The 11179-nt window shown below is 48.5% G+C and overlaps 1 protein-coding gene across 1 annotated transcript, besides 6 other annotated features; it reads right to left on the reverse strand.

Moving 5' to 3' along the window:
* Positions 1 to 667: 667 nt before the first annotated feature.
* ACLA_029710 (DUF2457 domain-containing protein) lies at positions 668 to 2695 on the reverse strand (the record flags this gene model as incomplete). Its single annotated transcript, XM_001269666.1, has 1 exon — positions 668 to 2695. One exon carries the CDS (start codon positions 2693 to 2695, stop codon positions 668 to 670), a length of 2028 nt encoding a protein of 675 aa, XP_001269667.1.
* Positions 2696 to 3377: 682 nt separating this feature from the next.
* Positions 3378 to 3410: a microsatellite.
* Positions 3378 to 3411: a microsatellite.
* Positions 3412 to 7034: 3623 nt separating this feature from the next.
* Positions 7035 to 7067: a microsatellite.
* Positions 7068 to 8357: 1290 nt separating this feature from the next.
* Positions 8358 to 8378: a microsatellite.
* A 620-nt stretch (positions 8379 to 8998) lies between these two features.
* Positions 8999 to 9039: a microsatellite.
* Positions 8999 to 9043: a microsatellite.
* The last annotated feature ends 2136 nt before the right edge of the window (positions 9044 to 11179 follow it).

An 11179-nucleotide genomic window follows, 5' to 3' on the forward strand; every position in this document is an offset into this window, starting at 1 on the left:
GAGCAGAGTTGACGTTGACCCTTGGCCGACTCGCTTGCTTTGAACGCTTAGCCGAGCGCTAAAGCCTGCTTACCGCCGGAACGATCAACCTTAAGACCAGTGGCAAGCTGCACACCTGTTTCATCATGATCGAGTTACAAATGACTTCATATTATTTACTGGAAAAAAAAAAGGGATTGATTTGTAAATGTTTCTTTCATTGTAATGTGCCCCCATCTTCATCAGGGCAGGTTTTGGTCTTCTTGTCATGTTGTGGCCTATCTACAAACGCAGCAACAAAAGCAGGGGGGGTATCCTCCATATGAACCGGCAGCATGCAGAACAAAATTGAAACACGGGTTCCGGCCACAACAAAGAAAGGAAATAAAAGTGAGGGTTTAAAACGATAAGGCAGGGGGTAATATGTATAGACGAAGGCAAAGAAAAAGAAAAAAAAAAAGCATTAGAAAGGAATCTCCCTGTAAATGCATGGCAGTTGTCCTCCGAGCAATGCTGAGAATTGTACAAATAGCACAAGAGACCATGGAAATGAGCGCGGACAACACATCAGTCCACTTGGCTGTCGAGAATAACAAATAAACTTTCAGGGAGGGAGAAGTGAAAGGGGGAAAATAATGGTCGAGTATGTACAAGGAAGACACAAATCCTTTTCTGATGGAAAAAAGGCCTAAATGGATAGGACGAGCTGGGCATCTTCACCGACACCGTAAGCTCTGCACCTCTCAGCAACTTCGAGGCCAAGCTCCTTCATCCGTTCAGCTCCCTTTCCGGGAATGGGTCGCCGCTCCATCTGCTCTTTGGCAGCTTTGCGGCAGTGCTGGCGCCAAAACTTCTCCTTGCGCTTCTGGCGTTTCTTCTCCAAGCCCTCGACGATGTCGATCGGGCCTCTGGTGTGTACCTCGCGGGTGCGGGACGATTCACGCTCCGGCGATTCCCTCAGCGTGGCAATAGACGACCACCGGTGAGACTTGTCAAGAGTGCTGAAGAAAGGGTTGGGAGTCCGAGGCAGCGACTTGGTGCGACTCATGTGTGGACGCTGAACCAATTCGCTAATGTTGACCCCTTGGGAGTCTTGACGACGAAGCTCGTCATCCGAGGCCTTATCGCCGCTTTGAGTCGATCTCAGCTTCATCGGAGGCGGCGGTGACCGAAGCCGTCTTGGGGACATGCGACCAAGACGACGGGGAGGGGGAGAGATCATTCGCTTGGGAGACAGACGGGGGGATAATTTGTGGGTCAAGTCTCCAGACTTTCTCCCACGAACTGCTTCGTCGACCATCAACGACTTCTCCATCTCATCCTCTTCCTGGTCATCCTGATTCTCGGGGTCTGATGTGGGGAAGCTCGGGTCGATATCTTGGGGAATGAGAACTTGCTTAGAAAGACGACGTTGCTCGATGCATGATTTGTAGGCGGCTTCCAAAGGACGATCCTCATCCAAAGTTCCACAAACAAAGTCCGTGCTGTCGGGGAGGTTGGGAGTACCAGGACGCATCTTGGAAGGCTTGAAGGGCGACCGACCGTTTGCCTTCCAGGCCAGGACCGGAGGCCATTTCTTGCGTGGGTCGTCAGTCATCGAATCCATGGAGGTGTTGGAACCCCGGCGGTCGAGTGGTTGACGGGAAACATCCACGGTCTGAGGACTTGTGGCAGCGGTCGTCGAAGCTGGAGCCCAGAACTCATACTCCGAACCATCACTCTCCTCATCGGAATCAGCAAAGCCGGCCTCGTTGTCAGATTCATTGCCATCATCCGAGGAGAAATCGTGAATGGTCGAATCTGCGTCGTCATCTTCGTCGTCTTCCTCCTCATCCTCTTCAAGAGCTTCCTCCTCAGCTTCTTCAGCAAGCTTTCTGATAGCAATTTCTTTCTTCATACAATCACTCATAGTGATCTTCTCAGTGAAATCGTCAGCCTTGGTCACCCATTCATCATCCTCGCTACCGGAACTAGCAAATTCGTGGAACCGGGTCGCTTCAGATTCTTCGAACTTGCCGAGACCTTTCACGGGAACGCCCCGTTGATCGTTCGCCGCAGACGGTTTCTCAGTTTTGCATACGTTGGCCAGGGTATACGCAACTTTCTCGGGAGATGCCTTGCGCGCAACAGGGGCGGGAGATCCACGAAGCCGTGACCGGAGGGCAGTTCTGCGAGGCGGGGACCGTTCTCTTCTCGAATCGGAGTCTCGGGCCGGACAAACGAAAGTGAGCATCGTTTTCCGTTTTGTGGGCTCCGTAGACCTAGACTCGGTAGTGGGTGCCTGTGCTGTGCATCGTTGGGGTTTCTGGCCCTCAACCTTGCGCCCACACGCGAAACTGATGCATCTCTTACGTCCGAGGCCTGCCTCAACGGTCGACTCTATCGTATCTTTTTCGGATCTGCTGTTCAATCGAGGAGACAATGGAGGGCTCGGTGTGTTAGACAAGGAGGGGCTGGTAAGACCGCCGTCACTGGTCAACTCGGCAGTCGATATTCCACTGGTGTTGCCGTAGTGGTATGAGCGGTAGAATGAGTGATCCTGGGGGTCGACAGGGCTCAGTTCCGGACTGTGTTTGAGCGCACGGGTGAGGAGAGATTCCTTTCCGCGACTCATGGTGGTTGGAGACTTGACGTAGACAACACCGTCATCCATATCCATGGGAGCCGTGGTAATATGTAGGCGGTGATCGGCAGGCTCATCCATGTACTCAGCCATATCGCTTTCCTGTTGCATAGGTTTGTTGGATTGGTGAGGTGAAAGTAGCATCTTCAGTATGTTGTGTATTGAGGAAAAGGGTCGGTCACCACCGCGTAAGTATGCCATCCCTATAGTCGAAGTAAAGTCGAGGTGAAAGGAGGACGATCGAGTTCAAGATCTATGAGGGCTGATGGTGGGTTCGATGTGAAGCTCGACGATATAGTGGTGGCGGTTGGTAGTATAGTAGGACGGAGAGCCAATGGAGGATTCCGTTAAAGGATCAGGATAGTGAATTAGAAGGGTGGTAAGAAGATGCTCTCTCGAAATCGATCAATGATACCATCGATCGACCCAGGGGGCAGAATATGAGGGTGTCCTAGACAGGACGACGATTGTCATGATATACAACACATGATGTGAGGGGGGGGGGGGGGGGCGGAAATGGAAGGGAAGTAGAGAGAATAGCAGAAGGCAGTTAGGTATGTAGCCAAGAAGCACAGTCGTACAAGTCTTCTTCTTCAAAAGGAGTGGCAGCTCAATAGAGCGCCAGAAGAAGACGCGTCGAGGGAAATCAGAGACGCAATGTGCTGGCAGTGTTCGGTAGATGGAGATGGAGAGGAGGGAGGAATGTTAAGGGAGAGTTGAAGTGTAGTAGTAGATGCAGGTAATACTGATTAGCGGAAAATGTCCAGCACAATTTAAAAAAAAAAAAAAAAAAAAAAAAAAAAAAAAAAGGAATTAGGGTCGCAGTACAAATACTGTACGAAAAACCATACACTACTGTACACCACAGAGAGGGGGAACGGGAATTTGCTGGGGGGCGATCGTCTTTCTATGACGGGGCGGGAGAGCGGCACCAGGTTGAGGAAATCGATTTGGTCATAGAGAAGAAACCAATGAGAACCATTGGTGGTGGTTGCCACACCCAAGGAAACACCAAAAAAAATATGAATAAAAAAAAATGAAAAATCAAAAAAGTCAAAAATTCAAAAGAATAATAAAATAATAAAAATCAGATTATTACACTTTGGGGATCTTCTCTTGGGCTTCTTTCGTTCTGCAGCCAGCTACTGACGCTTGGTCCAAGTCAAACTCATCCTTAACCCACGCCAAGATGGGATCCACCCTGTCGCTCTTTCCCACCAACCCAATGCATACTTCGGTTCCTGCGGCTACGTTACGACGAAATGTATTGTCACACAGTAACCTTGACGATCAATACGTACAGGGAGGAATACGAGCAAGACTTACCAACAATTTTAAAATAGAAACATTATTATGTATGGGATGAGGAGGTCATAGAAACTGACTCTGTATACAGTGCAGCAAAACGGGAGTCTCTACAGAGCAATGTCATTGAGCGGAGAAGATCTCGATTATCATTGGATTTGCTTCAGTTTCTTTGACCGTGAATTTGGAGGAAAAGTGGTTGCAGTGCCGAACGCGGTTCCATCAACTGGGTGGAACAACGATAGCGAATACTCCGTATACCTAAATGACTGGTAGAGAAGCCTCCGAGTCCACTTCTTCACTATGAGGGATTTTGTATATGGGACTAAGCCCTGCTTTACTATACTCGAATTGATCAAAGACGATTGCTCTCTTGGATCATGATGATAAAGGAAATGAAATCCACACAAAGCAACTCTTCAAGTATTCTTAGTTACATACAAAGACAAAAGACAGCATGTCAACAAGTTTCACAGTCATAATAATGATCCGGATCTTGCTGCTGGACTAGATACAGCCTACAGCACGATTATCCTGCAGACTTCGATCTCCCATGTACTCCGTACTACTCATCAATCGACAATCATGTACACCATTTTAGGTCGTCTCTATTACTGTAAGTTGTAACGCCTCTCCACGGGACAGACATCAAGGCGGCACGAGCTGCTGTCAGCTCTCAATCTCTTCGTAATTCACCAACGACCGGCTAAAGCCAGCCAACTGCTCATCTTGCGGTCTGCTGTAGTGCGGCTGCCTCAGTGCGCCTTCTGGGACTGGGAGGTTTGCCCTAGTTTTAGTGCCCTCGATCCTCAAATACCGTACAGCATTTACATTATCTTACCAGTCCACCCACGCCAAAAACACCGGGCGGGCAGGCAGGCAGACTTGGGATTACCACAAAGGGAAGGCGAGTACTAACGCCAGAGCCTTACTCCGTACAAGTACAAGTTACAGACTTACAGTCGCCCGTCGCCCCGAAGCTGTGAAAACGTTGGCTCTGCACTCTGCAGCCTGCCTAGGGAGTCCGGGCAGACCCTTTTACACTGCAATATTACTTAACCCCAAAACTGAACACTCGCGACTGGCTGGTCCCTCTATGCGCCGCTATCATCACTGGACAACAGAACTCCCAGGCTAGACAGATTATAAATTACGATTCGCTGCACTCTGTATGGTTCCTGAACCAGGCAGATTTTACTTTTGGGTCAGAAGGCAGAGTTCACGATAATAATAACGGGCGCTCTGCGCGCTTCGTTGCTCATGTCTGTAACCTTCTTGGTTTCATAATCTTAAGTTTCTCGGTAGACTAGTTAGTCACTGCTGCATGATACTAAGAGTACATATCTTCTTCAATAACAACTTCACATTATTTTACTTTCGTCTTCCTATACTTGAGATAACTTGCAATGGCATTATCCAATGCCAAACGTTCTGCGACATGGTCTTGACTTGGGGACGGCTCGTTTTTCGTGACCTCTGCCGAGCGTTTTTCCCTTGCCTGGCGACTAGGTAGACTTTTCTCGAACGCCCTCCAGATCTGGAAATCACGGGTCTTGGCCCCTCTGACGTACTGTGTACGGAGTAGGTTGCACTCTTAGCTGAATGACAAATTATCCTGGGGGATTTGTAGTAGAGGGGGGGGGGGGAATATTCTAAGGCTGTGAGATACTTAAGCATGAATAAGTCAACAACAATAAAATAAAGGGAAAAAAAAAAAAAAGGCAAGTAGTAATCTCACATCATGTACAGAAGGTTCTCGGAGGGTTGTCCTCCCCTGTAAAGAAGCACGCGGGTTTACCCGATTAATTATCTTCCCATAACGCTATTCGAGTTTGGGCTGGGATAACAGTAACAGTCATACTCAGGTGATTACTTTTATCCAAGATATGCACAATCCATGTACCGGAGTACAATCAATTGAATATCAAGAATCTTTTTTTTTTTCTAAAAGAAAGACAACCTGGGTTGATGTTTTTAAGAAGATGACCGCAGAACATCCTGAAGAATAGTCACAACTCACACAAATAATTGGTACTATTTGACTCTCCTGCTGAATAACTATCTGCTACTACAGACTTGGAAAAGCATAGTTTTGTCTTGGCTGTACGGAGTAGATACTAGATACAACACCAAATTTATTAAAGATCAAGCAGGGGCCAACAGGCTGCCAGAAATAACCACCAGGTGGTCTGGGAGACCTGCAGCTAATACTGATCTCAACTGATCATGGCGGATGGCTCACATGGGGCACAGGAATAGTAGCTACCTAGTAATTTGTAGACTTCACTAGTATCTAGAGCTTGCCAGGAAGGGTCATCTCTCATCCCATCATCAATAGTGATTGTTTCAAGTTTAAAGATACGTCCAGCTAGGCTGGGCTGTTGGCAAGCAGTATTTCCATCAACTTGGTCCATTGTTATTTGCCGTTATGGTGACCCATCAGCTACCTGAACAACGTCCGTTTCAGTGTAGGCAACCTCAATTCCGAAGCTGACTCCAGAGTATGGAGTAGAAAAGGGGCATCATCCATGTCTGCTAACTGAAGGATTGTTGGCTTTGGACATTTTCAGGCTGAGAAAAGCCGAGACAAAGCGATGCATACTGTGTACACAGTAGATAGTGGCGATGAGAAAAATCCACCCTATGCACGATCTCTGCCCTTCGTCCCCTGTTGACTTCAGAAACCTTCCGATTGTGGTGTTTTTTTTTTCCCAATGCCCCGGATCCTCTGGACAGTACTCCCTAATTCCATTCCCCACAAGCCAACAATAGAGATACAAGTTTGGCTGGCAAGGTGACGATTTCAGCCCGAGGAGATAGGATCATGAGGTTGTTGCGCCGGACAAGCGGTCAAAAAAAGCAAAGACAGCAACCCTTCTCTCTGATTGATGGCGAGCGTTGAACGCCAACAGACCAGTTCGCCAGCCTCGTTTGGAACGATGGGAAAAAGTGGAGTCCAGCACAAGGCTAGGACTAGGTAGGTAACTACTATGTACGCCGCTACAAAATACTACGAGTTACGAGCTAAGTAGGAATATTGCAGCGAATGGTCGATGAAGTATGAGTCCATTAGGCTGTCAGTCTTTCGCAAACCACAAGGTTCAGACTCCAGATAATCAGAACCCAGAAATCAAATCAAATTAGATGAGATCAAATCAAAATTCATCGTTAGATCCGGAGTAGTCTCGTAAGTATCTATGGAGTGCTGTACTAGACTACTAGTCACTGGTAAGTCTTGGTCAAGCTTCAGACAGTACAAGGATAACCCCCACTTGCGCCAGATGGAATATCATAATATGGATATCGCGGTTGTTGTCTTTAATTCACCCCCTCCAGTGGCCAATCTGATAAAAGTCTGATCATCGATGGTATCTTTTTAGTTTTTACAGTTTTAGATCTGCCAAGATCCTTGCAGGGTCAAAAGGTGCAACCGGGATGATTCAACTTTCGAAAGAGTTCAGACGATCAGCTGGTCAGATTCGCTCCAACTCGCCGTCATGGATGGATGATGGGTGGAAGCCGAAGGAGAAAGTTGTCCGCTACGAAGAACGGTGAGCACTGAGCACTGAGCAACAGCGACACTGTTACCCAAGCGGGCAGCCGTGGACAAGGGAGGCGAACTACAGTCCCAGCTCCCGGTTTCCCGTTCAGGGTAGCGAGAAAACGTTCGGATTCTCCAAAACTCCAACGGGCTGGGTGCGATTTCAATCCGGTGATCAGACCATTGCGGTATCCGACTGCTACGGCCTACTCCGTTGGGATTCGAGTCTATTGTGCATGAGAGAGATTCAAACAAGCATCCATGACGGAGCTTGATGTCGACTCTTGAGTAATTCTGGCTCTCGCAGCGTTACACGCGTCGTATCGGAGACTCAAAGCGCGTGGGCACTGCAGTTAGACCTGGAGACGATCGAAGTGCCGTCATTCGAGGCTACGACCGAACTCCAATCATCCTAGCTGAAGAGCAAGGGCAGGGTAGCTAGAGGACTCGTGGCCAGCACACCGAAAAGGGCCGGTGTTGGGGGGGCTCGCAGTCGCAAGAGGGCCGGGCGAACAGACTGCGTTGCTCGTTGTCCAGTGTCCACCATCCACCGTCGGTCACCGGTCAACCGGAAAGGGGATGTCCCAGCGTCAAACCTGGGAATGGATCAAGAATATGTGGCATACAAGACATCCTATCGCTAATCGCGAGTCTTCCCCTCCCAAGTTGATTTCCTGCGATTGGAGAAGGCAAACTGCGATTACGTCCTGGGATAAGGGTCGGTGGAGGTTGGTGAATTGTACCTCTCCTGGACATTTCAGCCCTTCCAATGCAGCGGAGAGGATCTTATGGCTATAACCAGAGACAGTCGTAGCCTTAGTTTACAGGTTGTGTAGTTGTCTCAGTGGCCGACGTCGGCCCATAAGCCCCCCAGCTTCACGGGATTATTAACAATAGCCGCATGGCCAGTTTTTTTTTTTTTTTTTTTTTGGTTTTGTATGAGGCATTTATGTCAGTTGCCAGTTTGCAAGTCGCGCTCTCCACTCGAGCAACCGCCCTTTCTCGCTCAGGCACTTTTGGTGCATGCAAGTGTCACCAAATGCAGTAAGCGAAACACCCTAAAAACGCTGACCAGCAACGCCGGCAGCTGAATCAACTGATCGAAGAGCACAGACAGCTGTCAATGATGTCCTCGTTTGACAGCTGCTTCGTTCCAGGACATCGGGTCGTATATCATCTTCATTAAAATGAAGATTTCATCTATCGGGGGTTTGGGGGGGGGGGGTTCTTTTGATGATTGCCAAATCATCGTGGACACAGGGGACGGGGGACAAAGGACTAAAAGGACGGGTTCGCACCAGGATCATATGCGGGGTGGATGTATGGTTGCCTGTCAAAAGTTCTAACAATGCTTTTATGTCGATGTCTCGACTCTCGACCCTTTCGGCCCTCACTCTCCAAGGATACTCTTCCTCCAACCCCAGACTTGAAGCCATACGGAGTACTGATGCTCAGCTGTGATGGAATCCATACTCTGGTTGTACCTTGCTGACATTGTGTTCTAAACTTACAGCTGTCGAGTATCGTCCTGAAAGTTCGATACGGTATCAACCATACCATACCATACCATACTATACTATACTATACTATACTATGCCTACCTACTTCAGTTCCCTGGGCTATTCTAGTACATACCACAACACTGATCATGGGAGTGAGGTTAAACCTCAACTGTGTAACAGACTAACAGAATATGCTCTACACATGGACTCGCCCTTGCTTGGGCCCAGACTCTGATCTGTCATGGAAGAATTCCAGATCGAAAAAAGGGCCCGATCTCAAAAAGGAGAGAGAAAGGGAAATATCACGCCCGCTCCTGAAGTCATACAAAAGCAACTGGCGGGGGGTAACTAGATTACCAAAGTCTCCGTACTCAGCACAGTGGCCCCAGAAAAAACCTCAGCCAGCCGCCAAGACATAACAACAGACAGGCAGGGGAGGGTAGCCCTCCTGATCGACTGCACAATGCATTCCACCCGTTGAATTCCAAATCTAGAGAAGCAACTGCATGCTTGATGAGGCAGCCAAGAGCTCCGCCAAGATGCGCCAAGCGGAATAGTGGTTGCACAGTTATGCGCGCCCAATGCACTGTCCCAATTCGACTTGGGCGGGCGAGGGACGGATCATCATGACGGTACACAATAAGTCGAAAAGACAAGGGCCTCCTATTATACTTTCTTAAAAGAGAGTGGCCTCCCCCTTTCATTCCACAGCAGCACTTGGCAACGTTCCTAACCTCTCCCCTCAACTCTCCGCCAAGACGACGACCTCTCCGTCATCCAGGTCGAATGATGACCAATGTGGTCAATTCGGGCGTCGGTCTATTATCAATCTGCTCGGATTATGCTGGCCGGCTACATACTTTTCTGGCCGTGCCCCGGGTGACCCGTCGGCAGCGGAGGTGGTAGTGAACGCTGGGCAGACGTTTTTGCTTTTTTTTTTCCACCTCCTCTCCTCCAATGTGATGGTCGACCGGATGTTCCGTATTCGAGTTACTCTGCTTCTTGCCAAGTGCTCTACCAAGACCTGCTCATTCTCTGTTGTTGGACAGGAATGAGATATATTGTAAAGCCGGGCCTGGGATCTGCTATCGAGGAAGGGGGAGGCGCAAGAACTGCGGTCTGCGCCGCCCCCTTTGCCTACACACATACATATGTAGGTTCGTGAAGGAGTGAGACTCCTGATACTAACGGGTCGATCATTGTCGATCATTTTCTTCAAAGCCATACATGATACAGGGCTTAGTCAACAGACAATGCTACAAAAAGCAATTATACCTACCCTTTTTTCCTGAATTGTGGTAACGTACTGCCTATCTACTCCGTACTATCCAACTATATGGTGATCACTCATCATCAGCTTGGCATACTGGCTATGGTCTAGAATTCTAGATTTTAGTTACCAAAGGGTGACAGACATCTCACAGTCTCAGGGACCAAGACAATTGATTCACCAGGCCCGCAGGCTAGAACCGCAGACCGGAAAAGGAACTGATGAAGTTGTCTCCAGCTCCAGGACATATTATTCACCAGAGTGGGTAGCTACACTAGATTGATAATACCATTATTCATTAGCATCGGCATTTGCTCATTGCTCTCTCTTGTCCTTATCTTCTTTCTTGGGGGGAATCTACTCTTGCTTGGAAGCCTCGGTGGGCGTTTGTGATACTGTAGCATAGCGGATCTCACAGTCTGATCGCGGTAGTCACGCAGTGATAGTACGGAGTATACGGAGTACTACTACTCCACCGATTGGTGTTAAAATGACCTATCTCGATAGACCAAGATTGACAATCGGAGTTAATGTTCGATTATCTTCAGTACTAGTCAGGTTTTCTAACTAACAAGTAACAACAGTATCTTCCAGCGCTCTTCACTCCGTAATCTCATCCTCTACCCAAGCAAGAGACTTGACTTCCAGGTCCTACCTACATGACTACAGAGTCCGCCCCCAAGTCATACTTACGCCATATGTACACCAAACAAAACCAGACCCTGCACGCCGGAGAATCCCTCGGTAGCTCTTCCCTGCCCATAGGTACATATTAAAAACAACGATCCACGTGATCAGACTCCAATAGGTAAGCCCAAAGAAAGCTCATTTCCTCATCCACCTCAGTCGGCCCCGAACATATCCCACAGCCCAACACCAACCACCAACCACCAAGCTCAACCATAACCAGACAATGAAACAATCCCAGTGACTTTGACCCTTTGGTGATCGCCCGTAAT

The sequence above is a fragment of the Aspergillus clavatus genome, genomic scaffold, assembly GCF_000002715.2.
Source record: "Aspergillus clavatus NRRL 1 1099423829805 genomic scaffold, whole genome shotgun sequence".
NCBI classification, from domain to species: Eukaryota; Fungi; Ascomycota; class Eurotiomycetes; order Eurotiales; family Aspergillaceae; genus Aspergillus; species Aspergillus clavatus.